The sequence below is a fragment of the Oreochromis aureus genome, linkage group 15, assembly GCF_013358895.1.
Source record: "Oreochromis aureus strain Israel breed Guangdong linkage group 15, ZZ_aureus, whole genome shotgun sequence".
NCBI lineage: Eukaryota > Metazoa > Chordata > Actinopteri > Cichliformes > Cichlidae > Oreochromis > Oreochromis aureus.
In genome coordinates, this window is record NC_052956.1 from 20,787,053 (window position 1) to 20,812,029 (window position 24,977).

At 38.6% G+C, this 24,977-nt stretch overlaps 1 protein-coding gene across 1 annotated transcript in view; it reads left to right on the forward strand.

The window, feature by feature from the left end:
• LOC120433213 (trichohyalin-like) overlaps window positions 1-24,977 on the forward strand; it is a 47,671-nt gene that overhangs the window by 1,153 nt on the left and 21,541 nt on the right. The window contains exon 2 of the mRNA XM_039599106.1: window positions 686-780. Coding sequence (XP_039455040.1) covers window positions 686-780 — 95 coding nt within the window. The remainder of the gene's footprint in view (window positions 1-685; window positions 781-24,977) is intronic.

Sequence of the window (24,977 nt, forward strand, 5' to 3'; positions counted from 1 at the left end):
TTTTAGGTCATGCTAAATCATCTCAATCTGATTCCAGTCTGCACTTTGACCAGGTCAAAACCTCCATGTTGTTTTTTGAGCCATTCAGAGATGATCTTGCTGCTGTGTTTTGCATTATTGTCCTGGTGCACTTGAGCTTCAGGGCACATTAAATGAGACAAGTGAGGCCTTCAGGTTTTCCGCATTTTCTGGATTAAGGCCCTCATCGTGGTTCGATTCCCAAAGCATTTGAAATGCCTTTGTAACCCTTTCCAGACTGATAGAGTTCAGTGTTTCTTAGCTGTTTCTTTAGATGTCCACGATGTTGCTTTCTGAGATCTTTTAGTCAACTTCACTTTGTCAGACACGTTCTAGTTAAGTGATTTCTTGACTAAAATATTCTGGCCATATTCCGCCTGGGTGTTGCTCATGAAGTCATCTCTATAAAAAATGTGATTAATCACTGTTGATTGTTGATTTAACACATTGGTGTAATTACTTTTTACATAGAGACAGAGGTTTGGACAGCTGTTTCCCTTTATTTGTATTTTATTTGTATTTATTCAGGTTATCTTTGAAATATCTCAGTGTGACACTGATACTGAGTGTGGTAGGTTTTGAAAACAGCATCAGCACAGTACACAGCAAAGGGAAAGGAACAATTGTTCCTTTCAAATTTTATACAAAACATCCAATCACCTCGTAGGTTTCACTCTGTACTCACCACAGCGAGGACAGCATACAAGATGAAGATGTTGGCTATGGTGGGATTGCTGAGGTTCACGGCTGGCCTGAAGGCGTGTAGGTCAAAGGCAGCCTGCAAGGAGTCGTGTGTTGGACCACTGTGGCCATTTTAAAAGACAGTATACTGTAACATACAGACACTGACCACAGAGAACATGTATTTAACGTAAACAACAAAGCACAAAAAGAAGAAAAAGAAACTTTGCTTTTGAGTTTTTGCCTTTATGCGTTTACAATAGCTGGACTGGCCAACGAGCATACCGGGCATATGCTGGTGGGCGATGCTGAATTTTTGTTTTTGCAGATGTTTTCTATCTTTCTTCTTTTTTCTTTTCTTTGTAACGTATAAACAATGAAAGGTGGGGTCAGTGTGTCACTATCAACTCTGGGCTGGACCAATTTCAGCCGAGGAGGTCGTTGATTTTATGTTGTATTTACTCAATGAAGGAAGCCACCTGACAGGGACAAGATACCGACAACATCCTGGGAGGGCTGCACTCACATCATATAACCACTCACATTGTATAACCACGCTTGCACAACACACTTTGTAACCATATATAGTAATTTCTCTTAATTAATACAGCAAAAGCTTTATGAATATTCATGTGTGTCAAGGGCGTAGATTTGGCATGGACGGAAGGGACATGTCCCCACCAATATCCAGCGATCATTGAGTTGTCTCCACCAATAAAAACTCCAACAATCAAAGAATCTCTTATGAGCAAGCACTAGGTGACAGTGGGAAGGAAAAACTGCATTTTAACAGGAAGAAACCTCCCAGTAGAGCCAGGCTCTTTAATGATGCAGACTTTGGGAGAAAGAAGATAAAAGTTAGCGACATGTAGCAGTGGTATCTAAAAACATGGTGAGAAGAGGTCTGTGGAGACAAAATACTTCTTTTTGAAACCAGAGAGGTCGCCCCCTGATGGCCATTAGAAAGAAGGCAGGATTAGCCTCACTTTTAAGGTCTTGGCGTTATTTATTATTTTTTTTTACACTTTCTGCAGTCAGGACGTGGTGAGGCATTCTTTCGTCCATAACACCAGTTTTTGTTCCCAAGTTCAACTTCTTGCTGATGTCGTGTAGTCTGAACCTGGCATTGGTCATTCACATTGGTCCTGGTGTTTTTAGATACTTTATGTACTTTGCATTTAAGACCTGCAGCTAACAGCTCGAGTATTTTCTCTATCACGTCATTCCCTGAGATGGTCAAGTTACAGTCTAACATGTAAATGTTGGACAGTCCTGAACCCACAAAAATGTCCAGTGTGCAGTTAGATATAAGAGAGGAAAGAGTTAAGGCTACATTTCAGCATTAAGGTACTGATATCACTCTGATATGAATTAAGTTATTTAAAATTTCTGATGATTTCTGTCCGGTTACAGATCAAAACATTTAATGGTGTGTGGGTCATACTCTTTCTTTTTTTTTTTTAAGCCTCAGGTAAATATGATCGTTAATAGAGATTTGAATGGGTGAGATTTCCTGATATTTTCAGCAGTCATTTGCAGCATTTTGAGGAGTAATCTCCCAACAGGGAAAATTGCTTTGCAGGCATTAGTTGAACACAGTATACATATGATTATAAATGTTGTTGTTGTTGTTGTCGATTTTTAAGCCCTGTGTGCAGACGTTTATTTTGAAGGTTTGTATTCTTAGAAACATTTGACCTGTTTAGACTTAAAGGGCTGAGTCCCAGCTTTTTCTTCAAAAAAACAATTTCATTTCTCTTGTGCTCGTGTCCACCTGGATTTTTATCATTTTAACATTTTCTCTCTCTCTCATTTGACACTGAACTGGTCGTTTCACTACCTGCAAAAGGAGATCTGGAGAATGTATTTGGTTTCTGGTGTTTGCTTTAGCTTCACGTTGTGTGACGTCAGGCTTTTGTTCATTATCACATGCAGACTTGATTTTTTTTAATCTGTTGTTTTCATGATTAAGCTGCAGTGTCTTTGGTGATTTTATGATTATTGTGTTGGCGGTCTGTTGCTTTCCAATGCCTTTCTATTAGTGAATATTAAAGGAGAATTACACCAGTTTCAGGAATTCAAACCAAAGTCAGTCAGTCCTCTTTGAATATACACCACTTTTCCTTAAACGTCTCATACAGACATCACTGACATTTGTTTTTCATGGTGGTACACAACCACTAGAAATGACTGGAACTCAATCTGAATTCCTCAAAATGGTCGTCAATCTCCTTTAAAGGGTTTAAACATGTGAACCTCAGAAATGTATCTGTACAAAATATTGCTGATAATCTTTCCATTGCACATAGTTTACTTTGCATTTATATGCAATATTTAAATTTTGTGGGGAAATCTGTTTTATTGTGTTAATATTATAATTATTGAGTAAAATGTAAATATTCCATTCTGGCAAACTGGCTGGCGCTCGACATTTATATAAAATCTCCCGAGCTTATGGATTAAGATGATATTAATGAGCAGCAGACTTTTAATAAACTATATTTGTTACACTTCTATTGTGAATAAAAATCTTTTAATATGTGGTTTCTTTGGATTTGTACTGTGTTATTTTAATTTACAGACCTGTTGTGGAATTTATTGAATTTGTTTATTGAATTTAAAATCTGTCCTAAAAATTTGTCTGAGCTGCGAACATAAAAGTACTTTCAGATTTAGAGTTCTAAACTTGTCTTTTCAGAATAAGAGCATGGTATTAATGCATTTATTGGGATACTTATTTAGATGGATCCACGCTTTCAAACTTTTACATCAAATTATGACAATCAGTTGCAGCAGAAATTGAATCTCACTAGAACAGGCAACATTTATTTAGGCTTCTGTCCAATTTTCGTGAGCCTGTGTGAACTGTGTAAATTGTAGCTTCTGTTTCCTGTTCTTGGCTGACAGGAGTGCCACCCAGTGTGGTCTTCTAGCCCATCTGCTTCAAGGTTTTGTGCATTCGTACATGCTCCTCAGCGTACCTAGAGTGTAACAAGTGGTTATTTATTGCCTTCCTATCATCTTGAAGCAGTCTGGCCATTCTCTGATGTCATCAAAGCATTATCACCCACTCTGTTTCCTCTTTTTCAGACCATACTTTCTAAACTCTAGACATAGTTGTGTGGCAAAGTCGCAGCAGTTCAGCAGTTTCTGAAATACTCGGACCAGCCCAACACCACCAACAACCGTCCCGCGTTCAATCATTTAAACCAACTTTCTTCCTGTTCCTCATGCTCCATTTGAGGTGTCTACATGTCTAAATGCTTTGAGTTGCAGACATATGGTTGGCTGACTAGGTGTTTGTCTGAAGGATCAGTTCAACTGGTATACCTAATAAAGTGGCTGTTATATTTGAGTCAGATTCACACACTGCTTATAACAGGTATACCACGCTGACATCGCCCATGGGCTTTTGGACTTTGCGTTTTGAAGCTTCAACTTTACTGTTTTGTCGCCACAATGCTGGTGACTATATGTGGAAGAAATTTACGTTACTGTTATCTACTGTGGTTACACATATCTGCTAATTATTAGACTAATAAAATGCTGGAATTTGACTCAATGAAAAAACTCACACAAAATTCTCAAACTTTCTTTAGGAGGACCCCAGCACGCCTGCTTAAAGAAAAGTAAGTGTGCTGATGTGGATGCTTGCAGCGACTGCTGTATAGAGGCCATCCTGCTACACATGAAACACATCAGTGTCATAATTGTTAGTTTAGTCACGTGTTTGTTTATTATCCTTATTCTTTTATCTGGGACTCTTTGCAAACATCTCAGAGAGAGGAGACACCAGCATCTGAACAGAGACTCAAACCAGCAACCTGCAGCTCCCTGCTTGGCTGCTCCAGTGTTCTCCTCACTCATGTTGCCCACCAGTGATTTCTAGCTGGCCACCCACACAGCAGGCTAGAATATGCGCTGAGCCTCAGCACCATGGTTGCAATACTTGGACATGTTTTCTTTATTAAATAATGAACCAGACCCCAAAAAGTGAACAGCTGTTATTGCTAGGCAACGGGAGCAGCATTTGGTGATGCAGCACCTGACATTCCTGACCATGTGGGCGGAGCATGCATGAGATGGAATGTTTAGTAGAACTGTGCAACACAAGCACTTAGTTACAGCATTTTCATTTTATCCAGACACAGCTAGAGACACATCTACAGCAGCATCTCTGTGCAGGACAAAAGACAGTTGAAGATAAAAACCATCGAAAACTTCACTTCACTTCTCTACAATAAGTTGGTTCTTTTCTTTAAAAGGCCAAAATGAATCAAGGGAGATCGAGAAGAGGATATGTGAGTGCTTCACCATACAGCACAGTGAAGTCGACGAGCCTTCGAGAAGAATTTCAAATAATACAGGCTGAAAATATCAAATTAAAAGAAGAGGCAGAAAAATCAAGAGGAGAAGCTAAAAATTCAAAGTTTGAAACTGAAGTAGTATTGAAGGAATTACTGCATGTGGGTCTAAAACTTACAGGAGAGAAAATGGGAAAACAACAGGCAGAAAATGAGAATGAAAACATGAAGAAAGAACTGTTGGAAGCTGAAAAGCATTGGAGGAAGAGAAAAGCACAGCAGAAGAAGCCAAAAATAAATATCAAACTGCAAAGAAGGAGGCAGAAAATGTGATGCAGGAATTACAGGAGGTGCAGGAAGCTTTTGAAGAGGAAAAAAGGAAAATGCAGTCGGCAACACAAGAAGCTGAAAATGCAATGGCTGAAGCTGAAATACTGAGGAAGGAATTAGTGCATTTAAAGCAACAACTTGAAGAGGAGAAAAAACATAAACATGAGGCAGAAAATGAGATTGGAAATATGAAGAAAGATTTGTTGGAAACCCAAAAAGTGTTGGAGGAAGAGAAAATTAAAATACAGGAAGCAAAGAAAGAAATGGAAAATACAAAGAGTTACACTCAAAACATTAAGAAGAAGTTGCTGGAAACACAGGAAGCACTTGAAAAAGAGACACATGGAAAATGGGAGGCAAAACAGGAAAGTGAGACTCTGAAGAAAGAACTGATGAAAGTGCGAGAAGAAGTTGCAGAAGAGAAAATTGAGGTGAAGGTACTCAAGAAAGAAATGACAGGCTCTCCGGTGACCAAAAAGACTGCAAGGATGCACTTAAAGAAATAAAAAGCAGAAAAAGGAAGCTAAAGAGCTCCTCAAACACAAAGTGAAACTGGCCAAACAGCAGCTGAAAGAAAAATTTGAAGACGCCGAGGAGCAGCTCAAGAAAACCTTGAAGGAGCTGAAGACAAAAGAAAAGAAAGCGGAGAACAGGAGGGGATTCTGGAGCAGACTGCTGAGAAAAAACTGACCCAGCAGCATCAAGTTTAAGGAGATCAATAGTTTCTTCCTCCTTCCCCCTGTCTCCACCTTTCTTTCACTCCATCCTTCTTCTCTCTCTCTGTCTCGCTCATCTTCTCTACCCTCACCTCTCACCTTTAACCCACTTCCTCCTAAAAATCCCCCAAACTTTACTTGGGATGTTTGTGTCTTTTTTAAAAACTCTATTCTGAATACATCTACTGAAATACAGAAATAAAATTGCCATAACTTGACCTCATGTTGCCTGCTTCTTTTCTTGTGTGTCTGTGGATGTAAAACAGTAACACACTTTCTGCTCTGTGTGTCTTTAATTGTAAATAAATGCAATATATCTTCATTTTAAAATGCAGTGCAAAAACTTCTGCTGTAAATCTTTTTTAGCAAAATGCTTTTTTTTTTTTGCCCCTTCCTGATTTCTCATGTTTTTACATGTTTGTTCCACTTACATGTTTCCAATTTCAAATGTTAACACAGATGGTCAGAGTAAATACAGATTGTAGTTTTTAAATCATGATTTCATTTAGTTTGGAAAAAAGCTCTCCAACTTTACCTCATGTGAAAAAGTAATTTCTTTCTAAACCTAATAAGTGTTTTTGTCATCTAGCAAGAACTGCAATCAAGCATTTGCAATAACTGGTGATGAGTGTTTTACAGCGCTGTGGAGGAAATTTGGTCCACTCTTCTTTGCAGAATTGTTTTAATTCGGCCACTTTGGAGGGTTTTCCAGCATAGGCTGAGTTTTTTAGGTCATGCTAAATCATCTCAATCTGATTCCAGTCTGCACTTTGACCAGGTCAAAACCTCCATGTTGTTTTTTTGAGCCATTCAGAGATGATCTTGCTGCTGTGTTTTGCATTATTGTCCTGGTGCACTTGAGCTTCAGGGCACATTAAATGAGACAAGTGAGGCCTTCAGGTTTTCCGCATTTTCTGGATTAAGGCCCTCATCGTGGTTCGATTCCCAAAGCATTTGAAATGCCTTTGTAACCCTTTCCAGACTGATAGAGTTCAGTGTTTCTTAGCTGTTTCTTTAGATGTCCACGATGTTGCTTTCTGAGATCTTTTAGTCAACTTCACTTTGTCAGACACCTTCTAGTTAAGTGATTTCTTGACTAAAATATTCTGGCCATATTCCGCCTGGGTGTTGCTCATGAAGTCATCTCTATAAAAAATGTGATTAATCACTGTTGATTGTTGATTTAACACATTGGTGTAATTACTTTTACATAGAGACAGAGGTTTGGACAGCTGTTTCCCTTTATTTGTATTTTATTTGTATTTATTCAGGTTATCTTTGAAATATCTCAGTGTGACACTGATACTGAGTGTGGTAGGTTTTGAAAACAGCATCAGCACAGTACACAGCAAAGGGAAAGGAACAATTGTTCCTTTCAAATTTTATACAAAACATCCAATCACCTCGTAGGTTTCACTCTGTACTCACCACAGCGAGGACAGCATACAAGATGAAGATGTTGGCTATGGTGGGATTGCTGAGGTTCACGGCTGGCCTGAAGGCGTGTAGGTCAAAGGCAGCCTGCAAGGAGTCGTGTGTTGGACCACTGTGGCCATTTTTAAAAGACAGTATACTGTAACATACAGACACTGACCACAGAGAACATGTATTTAACGTAAACAACAAAGCACAAAAAAGAAGAAAAAGAAACTTTGCTTTTGAGTTTTTGCCTTTATGCGTTTTACAATAGCTGGACTGGCCAACGAGCATACCGGGCATATGCTGGTGGGCCGATGCTGAATTTTTGTTTTTGCAGATGTTTTCTATCTTTCTTTCTTTTTTTCTTTTCTTTGTAACGTATAAACAATGAAAGGTGGGGTCAGTGTGTCACTATCAACTCTGGGCTGGACCAATTTCAGCCGAGGAGGTCGTTGATTTTATGTTGTATTTACTCAATGAAGGAAGCCACCTGACAGGGACAAGATACCGACAACATCCTGGGAGGGCTGCACTCACATCATATAACCACTCACATTGTATAACCACGCTTGCACAACACACTTTGTAACCATATATAGTAATTTCTCTTAATTAATACAGCAAAAAGCTTTATGAATATTCATGTGTGTCAAGGGCGTAGATTTGGCATGGACGGAAGGGACATGTCCCCACCAATATCCAGCGATCATTGAGTTGTCTCCACCAATAAAAAACTCCAACAAGCAAAGAATCTCTTATGAGCAAGCACTAGGTGACAGTGGGAAGGAAAAACTGCATTTTAACAGGAAGAAACCTCCAGTAGAGCCAGGCTCTTTAATGATGCAGACTTTGGGAGAAAGAAGATAAAAGTTAGCGACATGTAGCAGTGGTATCTAAAAACATGGTGAGAAGAGGTCTGTGGAGACAAAATACTTCTTTTTGAAACCAGAGAGGTCGCCCCCTGATGGCCATTAGAAAGAAGGCAGGATTAGCCTCACTTTTAAGGTCTTGGCGTTATTTATTTTTTTTTACACTTTCTGCAGTCAGGACGTGGTGAGGCATTCTTTTCGTCCATAACACCAGTTTTTGTTCCCAAGTTCAACTTCTTGCTGATGTCGTGTAGTCTGAACCTGGCATTGGTCATTCACATTGGTCCTGGTGTTTTTAGATACTTTATGTACTTTGCATTTAAGACCTGCAGCTAACAGCTCGAGTATTTTCTCTATCACGTCATTCCCTGAGATGGTCAAGTTACAGTCTAACATGTAAATGTTGGACAGTCCTGAACCCACAAAAATGTCCAGTGTGCAGTTAGATATAAGAGAGGAAAGAGTTAAGGCTACATTTCAGCATTAAGGTACTGATATCACTCTGATATGAATTAAGTTATTTAAAATTTCTGATGATTTCTGTCCGGTTACAGATCAAAACATTTAATGGTGTGTGGGTCATACTTTCTTTTCTTTTTTTTTAAGCCTCAGGTAAATATGATCGTTAATAGAGATTTGAATGGGTGAGATTTCCTGATATTTTCAGCAGTCATTTGCAGCATTTTGAGGAGTAATCTCCCAACAGGGAAAATTGCTTTGCAGGCATTAGTTGAACACAGTATACATATGATTATAAATGTTGTTGTTGTTGTTGTCGATTTTTAAGCCCTGTGTGCAGACGTTTATTTTGAAGGTTTGTATTCTTAGAAACATTTGACCTGTTTAGACTTAAAGGGCTGAGTCCCAGCTTTTTCTTCAAAAAAACAATTTCATTTCTCTTGTGCTCGTGTCCACCTGGATTTTTATCATTTTAACATTTTCTCTCTCTCTCATTTGACACTGAACTGGTCGTTTCACTACCTGCAAAAGGAGATCTGGAGAATGTATTTGGTTTCTGGTGTTTGCTTTAGCTTCACGTTGTGTGACGTCAGGCTTTTGTTCATTATCACATGCAGACTTGATTTTTTTTTAATCTGTTGTTTTCATGATTAAGCTGCAGTGTCTTTGGTGATTTTATGATTATTGTGTTGGCGGTCTGTTGCTTTCCAATGCCTTTCTATTAGTGAATATTAAAGGAGAATTACACCAGTTTCAGGAATTCAAACCAAAGTCAGTCAGTCCTCTTTGAATATACACCACTTTTCCTTAAACGTCTCATACAGACATCACTGACATTTGTTTTTCATGGTGGTACACAACCACTAGAAATGACTGGAACTCAATCTGAATTCCTCAAAATGGTCGTCAATCTCCTTTAAAGGGTTTAAACATGTGAACCTCAGAAATGTATCTGTACAAAATATTGCTGATAATCTTTCCATTGCACATAGTTTACTTTGCATTTATATGCAATATTTTAATTTTGTGGGGAAATCTGTTTTATTGTGTTAATATTATAATTATTGAGTAAAAATGTAAATATTCCATTCTGGCAAACTGGCGCTCGACATTTATATAAAAATCTCCCGAGCTTATGGATTAAGATGATATTAATGAGCAGCAGACTTTTAATAAACTATATTTGTTACACTTCTATTGTGAATAAAAAATCTTTTAATATGTGGTTTCTTTGGATTTGTACTGTGTTATTTTAATTTACAGAGCTGTTGTGGAATTTATTGAATTTCTGATATGAATTTAAAATCTGTCCTAAAAATTTGTCTGGGCTGCGAACGCAAAAGTACTTTCAGATTTAGAGTTCTAAACTTGTCTTTTCAGAATAAGAGCATGGTATTAATGCATTTATTGGGATACTTATTTAGATGGATCCACGCTTTCAAACTTTTTACATCAAATTATGACAATCAGTTGCAGCAGAAATTGAATCTCACTAGAACAGGCAGCATTTATTTAGGCTTCTGTCCAATTTTCGTGAGCCTGTGTGAACTGTGTAAATTGTAGCTTCTGTTTCCTGTTCTTGGCTGACAGGAGTGCCACCCAGTGTGGTCTTCTAGCCCATCTGCTTCAAGGTTTTGTGCATTCGTACATGCTCCTCAGCGTACCTAGAGTGTAACAAGTGGTTATTTATTGCCTTCCTATCATCTTTGAAGCAGTCTGGCCATTCTCTGATGTCATCAAAGCATTATCACCCACTCTGTTTCCTCTTTTTCAGACCATACTTCTCTAAACTCTAGACATAGTTGTGTGGCAAAGTCGCAGCAGTTCAGCAGTTTCTGAAATACTCGGACCAGCCCAACACCACCAACAACCGTCCCGCATTCAATCATTTAAACCAACTTTCTTCCTGTTCCTCATGCTCCATTTGAGGTGTCTACATGTCTAAATGCTTTGAGTTGCAGACATATGGTTGGCTGACTAGGTGTTTGTCTGAAGGATCAGTTCAACTGGTATACCTAATAAAGTGGCTGTTATATTTGAGTCAGATTCACACACTGCTTATAACAGGTATACCACGCTGACATCACCCATGGGCTTTTGGACTTTGCGTTTTGAAGCTTCAACTTTACTGTTTTGTCGCCACAATGCTGGTGACTATATGTGGAAGAAATTTACGTTACTGTTATCTACTGTGGTTACACATATCTTAATTATTAGACTAATAAAATGCTGGAATTTGACTCAATGAAAAAAACTCACACAAAATTCTCAAACTTTCTTTAGGAGGACCCCAGCACGCCTGCTTAAAGAAAAGTAAGTGTGCTGATGTGGATGCTTGCAGCGACTGCTGTATAGAGGCCATCCTGCTACACATGAAACACATCAGTGTCATAATTGTTAGTTTAGTCACGTGTTTGTTTATTATCCTTATTCTTTTATCTGGGACTCTTTGCAAACATCTCAGAGAGAGGAGACACCAGCATCTGAACAGAGACTCAAACCAGCAACCTGCAGGTCCCTGCTTGGCTGCTCCAGTGTTCTCCTCACTCATGTTGCCCACCAGTGATTTCTAGCTGGCCACCCACACAGCAGGCTAGAATATGCGCTGAGCCTCAGCACCATGGTTGCAATACTTGGACATGTTTTCTTTATTAAATAATGAACCAGACCCCAAAAGTGAACAGCTGTTATTGCTAGGCAACGGAGCAGCATTTGGTGATGCAGCACCTGACATTCCTGACCATGTGGGCGGAGCATGCATGAGATGGAATGTTTAGTAGAACTGTGCAACACAAGCACTTAGTTACAGCATTTTTCATTTTATCCAGACACAGCTAGAGACACATCTACAGCAGCATCTCTGTGCAGGACAAAAGACAGTTGAAGATAAAAACCATCGAAAACTTCACTTCACTTCTCTACAATAAGTTGGTTCTTTTCTTTAAAAGGCCAAAATGAATCAAGGGAGATCGAGAAGAGGATATGTGAGTGCTTCACCATACAGCACAGTGAAGTCGACGAGCCTTCAAGAAGAATTTCAAATAATACAGGCTGAAAATATCAAATTAAAAGAAGAGGCAGAAAAATCAAGAGGAGAAGCTAAAAATTCAAAGTTTGAAACTGAAGTAGTATTGCAGGAATTACTGCATGTGGGTGTAAAACTTAAAGGAGAGAAAATGGGAAAACAACAGGCAGAAAATGAGAATGAAAACATGAAGAAAGAACTGTTGGAAGCTGAAAAAGCATTGGAGGAAGAGAAAAGCACAGCAGAAGAAGCCAAAAATAAATATCAAACTGCAAAGAAGGAGGCAGAAAATGTGATGCAGGAATTACAGGAGGTGCAGGAAGCTTTTGAAGAGGAAAAAGGAAAATGCAGTCGGCAACACAAGAAGCTGAAAATGCAATGGCTGAAGCTGAAATACTGAGGAAGGAATTAGTGCATTTAAAGCAACAACTTGAAGAGGAGAAAAAACATAAACATGAGGCAGAAAATGAGATTGGAAATATGAAGAAAGATTTGTTGGAAACCCAAAAAGTGTTGGAGGAAGAGAAAATTAAAATACAGGAAGCAAAGAAAGAAATGGAAAATACAAAGAGTTACACTCAAAACATTAAGAAGAAGTTGCTGGAAACACAGGAAGCACTTGAAAAAGAGACACATGGAAAATGGGAGGCAAAACAGGAAAGTGAGACTCTGAAGAAAGAACTGATGAAAGTGCGAGAAGAAGTTGCAGAAGAGAAAATTGAGGTGAAGGTACTCAAGAAAGAAATGACAGGCTCTCCGGTGACCAAAAAAGACTGCAAGGATGCACTTAAAGAAATAAAAAAGCAGAAAAAGGAAGCTAAAGAGCTCCTCAAACACAAAGTGAAACTGGCCAAACAGCAGCTGAAAGAAAAATTTGAAGACGCCGAGGAGCAGCTCAAGAAAACCTTGAAGGAGCTGAAGACAAAAGAAAAGAAAGCGGAGAACAGGAGGGGATTCTGGAGCAGACTGCTGAGAAAAAACTGACCCAGCAGCATCAAGTTTAAGGAGATCAATAGTTTCTTCCTCCTTCCCCCTGTCTCCACCTTTCTTTCACTCCATCCTTCTTCTTCTCTCTCTGTCTCGCTCATCTTCTCTACCCTCACCTCTCACCTTTAACCCACTTCCTCCTAAAAATCCCCCCAAACTTTACTTGGGATGTTTGTGTCTTTTTTTAAAAACTCTATTCTGAATACATCTACTGAAATACAGAAATAAAATTGCCATAACTTGACCTCACGTTGCCTGCTTCTTTTCTTGTGTGTCTGTGGATGTAAAACAGTAACACACTTTCTGCTCTGTGTGTCTTTAATTGTAAATAAATGCAATATATCTTCATTTTAAAATGCAGTGCAAAAACTTCTGCTGTAAATCTTTTTTTAGCAAAATGCTTTTTTTTTTTTTTTGCCCTTCCTGATTTCTCATGTTTTTACATGTTTGTTCCACTTACATGTTTCCAATTTCAAATGTTAACACAGATGGTCCGAGTAAATACAGATTGTAGTTTTTAAATCATGATTTCATTTAGTTTGGGGAAAAAGCTCTCCAACTTTACCTCATGTGAAAAAGTAATTTCTTTCTAAACCTAATAAGTGTTTTTGTCATCTAGCAAGAACTGCATTCAAGCATTTGCAATAACTGGTGATGAGTGTTTTACAGCGCTGTGGAGGAAATTTGGTCCACTCTTCTTTGCAGAATTGTTTTAATTCGGCCACTTTGGAGGGTTTTCCAGCATAGGCTGAGTTTTTTAGGTCATGCTAAATCATCTCAATCTGATTCCAGTCTGCACTTTGACCAGGTCAAAACCTCCATGTTGTTTTTTTGAGCCATTCAGAGATGATCTTGCTGCTGTGTTTTGCATTATTGTCCTGGTGCACTTGAGCTTCAGGGCACATTAAATGAGACAAGTGAGGCCTTCAGGTTTTCCGCATTTTCTGGATTAAGGCCCTCATCGTGGTTCGATTCCCAAAGCATTTGAAATGCCTTTGTAACCCTTTCCAGACTGATAGAGTTCAGTGTTTCTTAGCTGTTTCTTTAGATGTCCACGATGTTGCTTTCTGAGATCTTTTAGTCAACTTCACTTTGTCAGACACCTTCTAGTTAAGTGATTTCTTGACTAAAATATTCTGGCCATATTCCGCCTGGGTGTTGCTCATGAAGTCATCTCTATAAAAAATGTGATTAATCACTGTTGATTGTTGATTTAACACATTGGTGTAATTACTTTTACATAGAGACAGAGGTTTGGACAGCTGTTTCCCTTTATTTGTATTTTATTTGTATTTATTCAGGTTATCTTTGAAATATCTCAGTGTGACACTGATACTGAGTGTGGTAGGTTTTGAAAACAGCATCAGCACAGTACACAGCAAAGGGAAAGGAACAATTGTTCCTTTCAAATTTTATACAAAACATCCAATCACCTCGTAGGTTTCACTCTGTACTCACCACAGCGAGGACAGCATACAAGATGAAGATGTTGGCTATGGTGGGATTGCTGAGGTTCACGGCTGGCCTGAAGGCGTGTAGGTCAAAGGCAGCCTGCAAGGAGTCGTGTGTTGGACCACTGTGGCCATTTTTAAAAGACAGTATACTGTAACATACAGACACTGACCACAGAGAACATGTATTTAACGTAAACAACAAAGCACAAAAAGAAGAAAAGAAACTTTGCTTTTGAGTTTTTGCCTTTATCGCTTTTTACAATAGCTGGACTGGCCAACGAGCATACCGGGCATATGCTGGTGGGCGATGCTGAATTTTTGTTTTTGCAGATGTTTTCTATCTTTCTTTCTTTTTTTCTTTTCTTTGTAACGTATAAACAATGAAAGGTGGGGTCAGTGTGTCACTATCAACTCTGGGCTGGACCAATTTCAGCCGAGGAGGTCGTTGATTTTATGTTGTATTTACTCAATGAAGGAAGCCACCTGACAGGGACAAGATACCGACAACATCCTGGGAGGGCTGCACTCACATCATATAACCACTCACATTGTATAACCACGCTTGCACAACACACTTTGTAACCATATATAGTAATTTCTCTTAATTAATACAGCAAAAGCTTTATGAATATTCATGTGTGTCAAGGGCGTAGATTTGGCATGGACGGAAGGGACATGTCCCCACCAATATCCAGCGATCATTGAGTTGTCTCCACCAATAAAAACTCCAACAAGCAAAGAATCTCTTATGAGCAAGCACTAGGTGACAGTGGGAAGGAAAACTGCATTTTAACAGGAAGAAACCTCCAGTAGAGCCAGGCTCTTTAATGATGCAGACTTTGGGAGAAAGAAGATAAAAGTTAGCGACATGTAGCAGTGGTATCTAAAAACATGGTGAGAAGAGGTCTGTGGAGACAAAATACTTCTTTTTGAAACCAGAGAGGTCGCCCCTGATGGCCATTAGAAAGAAGGCAGGATTAGCCTCACTTTTAAGGTCTTGGCGTTATTTATTATTTTTTTTACACTTTCTGCAGTCAGGACGTGGTGAGGCATTCTTTTCGTCCATAACACCAGTTTTTGTTCCCAAGTTCAACTTCTTGCTGATGTCGTGTAGTCTGAACCTGGCATTGGTCATTCACATTGGTCCTGGTGTTTTTAGATATTTTATGTACTTTGCATTTAAGACCTGCAGCTAACAGCTCGAGTATTTTCTCTATCACGTCATTCCCTGAGATGGTCAAGTTACAGTCTAACATGTAAATGTTGGACAGTCCTGAACCCACAAAATGTCCAGTGTGCAGTAAGATATAAGAGAGGAAAGAGTTAAGGCTACATTTCAGCATTAAGGTACTGATATCACTCTGATATGAATTAAGTTATTTAAAATTTCTGATGATTTCTGTCCGGTTACAGATCAAAACATTTAATGGTGTGTGGGTCATACTTTTTCTTTTTTTTTTAAGCCTCAGGTAAATATGATCGTTAATAGAGATTTGAATGGGTGAGATTTCCTGATATTTTCAGCAGTCATTTGCAGCATTTTGAGGAGTAATCTCCCAACAGGGAAAATTGCTTTGCAGGCATTAGTTGAACACAGTATACATATGATTATAAATGTTGTTGTTGTTGTCGATTTTAAGCCCTGTGTGCAGACGTTTATTTTGAAGGTTTGTATTCTTAGAAACATTTGACCTGTTTAGACTTAAAGGGCTGAGTCCCAGCTTTTTCTTCAAAAACAATTTCATTTCTCTTGTGCTCGTGTCCACCTGGATTTTTATCATTTTAACATTTTCTCTCTCTCTCATTTGACACTGAACTGGTCGTTTCACTACCTGCAAAAGGAGATCTGGAGAATGTATTTGGTTTCTGGTGTTTGCTTTAGCTTCACGTTGTGTGACGTCAGGCTTTTGTTCATTATCACATGCAGACTTGATTTTTTTTTTAATCTGTTGTTTTCATGATTAAGCTGCAGTGTCTTTGGTGATTTTATGATTATTGTGTTGGCGGTCTGTTGCTTTCCAATGCCTTTCTATTAGTGAATATTAAAGGAGAATTACACCAGTTTCAGGAATTCAAACCAAAGTCAGTCAGTCCTCTTTGAATATACACCACTTTTCCTTAAACGTCTCATACAGACATCACTGACATTTGTTTTTCATGGTGGTACACAACCACTAGAAATGACTGGAACTCAATCTGAATTCCTCAAAATGGTCGTCAATCTCCTTTAAAGGGTTTAAACATGTGAACCTCAGAAATGTATCTGTACAAAATATTGCTGATAATCTTTCCATTGCACATAGTTTACTTTGCATTTATATGCAATATTTTAATTTTGTGGGGAAATCTGTTTTATTGTGTTAATATTATAATTATTGAGTAAAATGTAAATATTCCATTCTGGCAAACTGGCCGCTCGACATTTATATAAAAATCTCCCGAGCTTATGGATTAAGATGATATTAATGAGCAGCAGACTTTTAATAAACTATATTTGTTACACTTCTATTGTGAATAAAAATCTTTTAATATGTGGTTTCTTTGGATTTGTACTGTGTTATTTTAATTTACAGAGCTGTTGTGGAATTTATTGAATTTGTTTATTGAATTTAAAATCTGTCCTAAAAATTTGTCTGAGCTGCGAACATAAAAGTACTTTCAGATTTAGAGTTCTAAACTTGTCTTTTCAGAATAAGAGCATGGTATTAATGCATTTATTGGGATACTTATTTAGATGGATCCACGCTTTCAAACTTTTTACATCAAATTATGACAATCAGTTGCAGCAGAAATTGAATCTCACTAGAACAGGCAACATTTATTTAGGCTTCTGTCCAATTTTCGTGAGCCTGTGTGAACTGTGTAAATTGTAGCTTCTGTTTCCTGTTCTTGGCTGACAGGAGTGCCACCCAGTGTGGTCTTCTAGCCCATCTGCTTCAAGGTTTTGTGCATTCGTACATGCTCCTCAGCGTACCTAGAGTGTAACAAGTGGTTATTTATTGCCTTCCTATCATCTTGAAGCAGTCTGGCCATTCTCTGATGTCATCAAAGCATTATCACCCACTCTGTTTCCTCTTTTTCAGACCATACTTTCTAAACTCTAGACATAGTTGTGTGGCAAAGTCGCAGCAGTTCAGCAGTTTCTGAAATACTCGGACCAGCCCAACACCACCAACAACCGTCCCGCTGCTCAATCATTTAAACCAACTTTCTTCCTGTTCCTCATGCTCCATTTGAGAGGTGTCTACATGTCTAAATGCTTTGAGTTGCAGACATATGGTTGGCTGACTAGGTGTTTGTCTGAAGGATCAGTTCAACTGGTATACCTAATAAAGTGGCTGTTATATTTGAGTCAGATTCACACACTGCTTATAACAGGTATACCACGCTGACATCACCCATGGGCTTTTGGACTTTGCGTTTTGAAGCTTCAACTTTACTGTTTTGTCGCCACAATGCTGGTGACTATATGTGGAAGAAATTTACGTTACTGTTATCTACTGTGGTTACACATATCTGCTAATTATTAGACTAATAAAATGCTGGAATTTGACTCAATGAAAAAACTCACACAAAATTCTCAAACTTTCTTTAGAGGACCCCAGCACGCCTGCTTAAAGAAAAGTAAGTGTGCTGATGTGGATGCTTGCAGCGACTGCTGTATAGAGGCCATCCTGCTACACATGAAACACATCAGTGTCATAATTGTTAGTTTAGTCACGTGTTTGTTTATTATCCTTATTCTTTTATCTGGGACTCTTTGCAAACATCTCAGAGAGAGGAGACACCAGCATCTGAACAGAGACTCAAACCAGCAACCTGCAGCTCCCTGCTTGGCTGCTCCAGTGTTCTCCTCACTCATGTTGCCCACCAGTGATTTCTAGCTGGCCACCCACACAGCAGGCTAGAATATGCGCTGAGCCTCAGCACCATGGTTGCAATACTTGGACATGTTTTCTTTATTAAATAATGAACCAGACCCCAAAAAGTGAACAGCTGTTATTGCTAGGCAACGGAGCAGCATTTGGTGATGCAGCACCTGACATTCCTGACCATGTGGGCGGAGCATGCATGAGATGGAATGTTTAGTAGAACTGTGCAACACAAGCACTTAGTTACAGCATTTTTCATTTTATCCAGACACAGCTAGAGACACATCTACAGCAGCATCTCTGTGCAGGACAAAAGACAGTTGAAGATAAAAACCATCGAAAACTTCACTTCACTTTCTACAATAAGTTGGTTCTTTTCTTTAAAAGGCCAAAATGAATCAAGGGAGATCGAGAAGAGGATATGTGAGTGCTTCACCATACAGCACAGTGAAGTCGACGAGCCTTCAAGAAGAATTTCAAATAATACAGGCTGAAAATATCAAATTAAAAGAAGAGGCAGAAAAATCAAGAGGAGAAGCTAAATATTCAAAGTTTGAAACTGAAGTAGTATTGCAGGAATTACTGCATGTGGGTGTAAAACTTAAAGGAGAGAAAATGGGAAAACAACAGGCAGAAAATGAGAATGAAAACATGAAGAAAGAACTGTTGGAAGCTGAAAAAGCATTGGAGGAAGAGAAAACCACAGCAGAAGAAGCCAAAAATAAATATCAAACTGCAAAGAAGGAGGCAGAAAATGTGATGCAGGAATTACAGGAGGTGCAGGAAGCTTTTGAAGAGGAAAAAGGAAAATGCAGTCGGCAACACAAGAAGCTGAAAATGCAATGGCTGAAGCTGAAATACTGAGGAAGGAATTAGTGCATTTAAAGCAACAACTTGAAGAGGAGAAAAACATAAACATGAGGCAGAAAATGAGATTGGAAATATGAAGAAAGATTTGTTGGAAACCCAAAAAGTGTTGGAGGAAGAGAAAATTAAAATACAGGAAGCAAAGAAAGAAATGGAAAATACAAAGAGTTACACTCAAAACATTAAGAAGAAGTTGCTGGAAACACAGGAAGCACTTGAAAAAGAGACACATGGAAAATGGGAGGCAAAACAGGAAAGTGAGACTCTGAAGAAAGAACTGATGAAAGTGCGAGAAGAAGTTGCAGAAGAGAAAATTGAGGTGAAGGTACTCAAGAAAGAAATGACAGGCTCTCCGGTGACCAAAAAAGACTGCAAGGATGCACTTAAAGAAATAAAAAGCAGAAAAGGAAGCTAAAGAGCTCCTCAAACACAAAGTGAAACTGGCCAAACAGCAGCTGAAAGAAAAATTTGAAGACGCCGAGGAGCAGCTCAAGAAAACCTTGAAGGAGCTGAAGACAAAAGAAAAGAAAGCGGAGAACAGGAGGGGATTCTGGAGCAGACTGCTGAGAAAAACTGACCCAGCAGCATCAAGTTTAAGGAGATCAATAGTTTCTTCCTCCTTCCCCTGTCTCCACCTTTCTTTCACTCCATCCTTCTTCTCTCTCTGTCTCGCTCATCTTCTCTACCCTCACCTCTCACCTTTAACCCACTTCCTCCTAAAAAAATCCCCCAAACTTTACTTGGGATGTTTGTGTCTTTTTTTAAAAACTCTATTCTGAATACATCTACTGAAATACAGAAATAAAATTGCCATAACTTGACCTCATGTTGCCTGCTTCTTTTTTTTTGTGTGTCTGTGGATGTAAAACAGTAACACACTTTCTGCTCTGTGTGTCTTTAATTGTAAATAAATGCAATATATCTTCATTTTAAAATGCAGTGAAAAAAACTTCTGCTGTAAATCTTTTTTAGCAAAATGCTTTTTTTTTTTTTTTTGCCCTTCCTGATTTCTCATGTTTTTACATGTTTGTTCCACTTACATGTTTCCAATTTCAAATGTTAACACAGATGGTCAGAGTAAATACAGATTGTAGTTTTTAAATCATGATTTCATTTAGTTTGGGAAAAAGCTCCAACTTTACCTCATGTGAAAAAGTAATTTCTTTCTAAACCTAATAAGTGTTTTTGTCATCTAGCAAGAACTGCATTCAAGCATTTGCAATAACTGGTGATGAGTGTTTTACAGCGCTGTGGAGGAAATTTGGTCCACTCTTCTTTGCAGAATTGTTTTAATTCGGCCACTTTGGAGGGTTTTCCAGCATAGGCTGAGTTTTTTAGGTCATGCTAAATCATCTCAATCTGATTCCAGTCTGCACTTTGACCAGGTCAAAACCTCCATGTTGTTTTTTGAGCCATTCAGAGATGATCTTGCTGCTGTGTTTTGCATTATTGTCCTGGTGCACTTGAGCTTCAGGGCACATTAAATGAGACAAGTGAGGCCTTCAGGTTTTCCGCATTTTCTGGATTAAGGCCCTCATCGTGGTTCGATTCCCAAAGCATTTGAAATGCCTTTGTAACCCTTTCCAGACTGATAGAGTTCAGTGTTTCTTAGCTGTTTCTTTAGATGTCCACGATGTTGCTTTCTGAGATCTTTTAGTCAACTTCACTTTGTCAGACACCTTCTAGTTAAGTGATTTCTTGACTAAAATATTCTGGCCATATTCCGGCCTGGGTGTTGCTCATGAAGTCATCTCTATAAAAAATGTGATTAATCACTGTTGATTGTTGATTTAACACATTGGTGTAATTACTTTTTACATAGAGACAGAGGTTTGGACAGCTGTTTCCCTTTATTTGTATTTTTATTTGTATTTATTCAGGTTATCTTTGAAATATCTCAGTGTGACACTGATACTGAGTGTGGTAGGTTTTGAAAACAGCATCAGCACAGTACACAGCAAAGGGAAAGGAACAATTGTTCCTTTCAAATTTTATACAAACATCCAATCACCTCGTAGGTTTCACTCTGTACTCACCACAGCGAGGACAGCATACAAGATGAAGATGTTGGCTATGGTGGGATTGCTGAGGGTTCACGGCTGGCCTGAAGGCGTGTAGGTCAAAGGCAGCCTGCAAGGAGTCGTGTGTTGGACCACTGTGGCCATTTTTAAAAGACAGTATACTGTAACATACAGACACTGACCACAGAGAACATGTATTTAACGTAAACAACAAAGCACAAAAAGAAGAAAAAGAAACTTTGCTTTTGAGTTTTTGCCTTTATGCGTTTTACAATAGCTGGACTGGCCAACGAGCATACCGGGCATATGCTGGTGGGCCGATGCTGAATTTTTGTTTTTGCAGATGTTTTCTATCTTTCTTTCTTTTTTTCTTTTCTTTGTAACGTATAAACAATGAAAGGTGGGGTCAGTGTGTCACTATCAACTCTGGGCTGGACCACTTTCAGCCGAGGAGGTCGTTGATTTTATGTTGTATTTACTCAATGAAGGAAGCCACCTGACAGGGACAAGATACCGACAACATCCTGGGAGGGCTGCACTCACATCATATAACCACTCACATTGTATAACCACGCTTGCACAACACACTTTGTAACCATATATAGTAATTTCTCTTAATTAATACAGCAAAAAGCTTTATGAATATTCATGTGTGTCAAGGGCGTAGATTTGGCATGGACGGAAGGGACATGTCCCCACCAATATCCAGCGATCATTGAGTTGTCTCCACCAATAAAAACTCCAACAAGCAAAGAATCTCTTATGAGCAAGCACTAGGTGACAGTGGGAAGGAAAACTGCATTTTAACAGGAAGAAACCTCCAGTAGAGCCAGGCTCTTTAATGATGCAGACTTTGGGAGAAAGAAGATAAAAGTTAGCGACATGTAGCAGTGGTATCTAAAAACATGGTGAGAAGAGGTCTGTGGAGACAAAATACTTCTTTTTGAAACCAGAGAGGTCGCCCCCTGATGGCCATTAGAAAGAAGGCAGGATTAGCCTCACTTTTAAGGTCTTGGCGTTATTTTTTTTTTTTTTTACACTTTCTGCAGTCAGGACGTGGTGAGGCATTCTTTCGTCCATAACACCAGTTTTTGTTCCCAAGTTCAACTTCTTGCTGATGTCGTGTAGTCTGAACCTGGCATTGGTCATTCACATTGGTCCTGGTGGTTTTAGATATTTTATGTACTTTGCATTTAAGACCTGCAGCTAACAGCTCGAGTATTTTCTCTATCACGTCATTCCCTGAGATGGTCAAGTTACAGTCTAACATGTAAATGTTGGACAGTCCTGAACCCACAAAAATGTCCAGTGTGCAGTAAGATATAAGAGAGGAAAGAGTTAAGGCTACATTTCAGCATTAAGGTACTGATATCACTCTGATATGAATTAAGTTATTTAAAATTTCTGATGATTTCTGTCCCGTTACAGATCAAAACATTTAATGGTGTGTGGGTCATACTTTCTTTTTTTTTTTTTAAGCCTCAGGTAAATATGATCGTTAATAGAGATTTGAATGGGTGAGATTTCCTGATATTTTCAGCAGTCATTTGCAGCATTTTGAGGAGTAATCTCCCAACAGGGAAAATTGCTTTGCAGGCATTAGTTGAACACAGTATACATATGATTATAAATGTTGTTGTTGTTGTCGATTTTAAGCCCTGTGTGCAGACGTTTATTTTGAAGGTTTGTATTCTTAGAAACATTTGACCTGTTTAGACTTAAAGGGCTGAGTCCCAGCTTTTTCTTCAAAAAAACAATTTCATTTCTCTTGTGCTCGTGTCCACCTGGATTTTTATCATTTTAACATTTTTTCTCTCTCTCATTTGACACTGAACTGGTCGTTTCACTACCTGCAAAAGGAGATCTGGAGAATGTATTTGGTTTCTGGTGTTTGCTTTAGCTTCACGTTGTGTGACGTCAGGCTTTTTGTTCATTATCACATGCAGACTTGATTTTTTTTTTAATCTGTTGTTTTCATGATTAAGCTGCAGTGTCTTTGGTGATTTTATGATTATTGTGTTGGCGGTCTGTTGCTTTCCAATGCCTTTCTATTAGTGAATATTAAAGGAGAATTACACCAGTTTCAGGAATTCAAACCAAAGTCAGTCAGTCCTCTTTGAATATACACCACTTTTCCTTAAACGTCTCATACAGACATCACTGACATTTGTTTTTCATGGTGGTACACAACCACTAGAAATGACTGGAACTCAATCTGAATTCCTCAAAATGGTCGTCAATCTCCTTTAAAGGGTTTAAACATGTGAACCTCAGAAATGTATCTGTACAAAATATTGCTGATAATCTTTCCATTGCACATAGTTTACTTTGCATTTATATGCAATATTTTAATTTTTGGGGAAATCTGTTTTATTGTGTTAATATTATAATTATTGAGTAAAATGTAAATATTCCATTCTGGCAAACTGGCCGCTCGACATTTATATAAAAATCTCCCGAGCTTATGGATTAAGATGATATTAATGAGCAGCAGACTTTTTAATAAACTATATTTGTTACACTTCTATTGTGAATAAAAATCTTTTAATATGTGGTTTCTTTGGATTTGTACTGTGTTATTTTAATTTACAGACCTGTTGTGGAATTTATTGAATTTGTTTATTGAATTTAAAATCTGTCCTAAAAATTTGTCTGAGCTGCGAACGCAAAAAGTACTTTCAGATTTAGAGTTCTAAACTTGTCTTTTCAGAATAAGAGCATGGTATTAATGCATTTATTGGGATACTTATTTAGATGGATCCACGCTTTCAAACTTTTTACATCAAATTATGACAATCAGTTGCAGCAGAAATTGAATCTCACTAGAACAGGCAACATTTATTTAGGCTTCTGTCCAATTTTCGTGAGCCTGTGTGAACTGTGTAAATTGTAGCTTCTGTTTCCTGTTCTTGGCTGACAGGAGTGCCACCCAGTGTGGTCTTCTAGCCCATCTGCTTCAAGGTTTTGTGCATTCGTACATGCTCCTCAGCGTACCTAGAGTGTAACAAGTGGTTATTTATTGCCTTCCTATCATCTTGAAGCAGTCTGGCCATTCTCTGATGTCATCAAAGTATTATCACCCACTCTGTTTCCTCTTTTTCAGACCATACTTCTCTAAACTCTAGACATAGTTGTGTGGCAAAGTCGCAGCAGTTCAGCAGTTTCTGAAATACTCGGACCAGCCCAACACCACCAACAACCGCCCCCAGCGTTCAATCATTTAAACCAACTTTCTTCCTGTTCCTCATGCTCCATTTGAGGTGTCTACATGTCTAAATGCTTTGAGTTGCAGACATATGGTTGGCTGACTAGGTGTTTGTCTGAAGGATCAGTTCAACTGGTATACCTAATAAAGTGGCTGTTATATTTGAGTCAGATTCACACACTGCTTATAACAGGTATACCACGCTGACATCACCCATGGGCTTTTGGACTTTGCGTTTTGAAGCTTCAACTTTACTGTTTTGTCGCCACAATGCTGGTGACTATATGTGGAAGAAATTTACGTTACTGTTATCTACTGTGGTTACACATATCTGCTAATTATTAGACTAATAAAATGCTGGAATTTGACTCAATGAAAAAACTCACACAAAATTCTCAAACTTTCTTTAGGAGGACCCCAGCACGCCTGCTTAAAAGAAAAGTAAGTGTGCTGATGTGGATGCTTGCAGCGACTGCTGTATAGAGGCCATCCTGCTACACATGAAACACATCAGTGTCATAATTGTTAGTTTAGTCACGTGTTTGTTTATTATCCTTATTCTTTTATCTGGGACTCTTTGCAAACATCTCAGAGAGAGGAGACACCAGCATCTGAACAGAGACTCAAACCAGCAACCTGCAGCTCCCTGCTTGGCTGCTCCAGTGTTCTCCTCACTCATGTTGCCCACCAGTGATTTCTAGCTGGCCACCCACACAGCAGGCTAGAATATGCGCTGAGCCTCAGCACCAT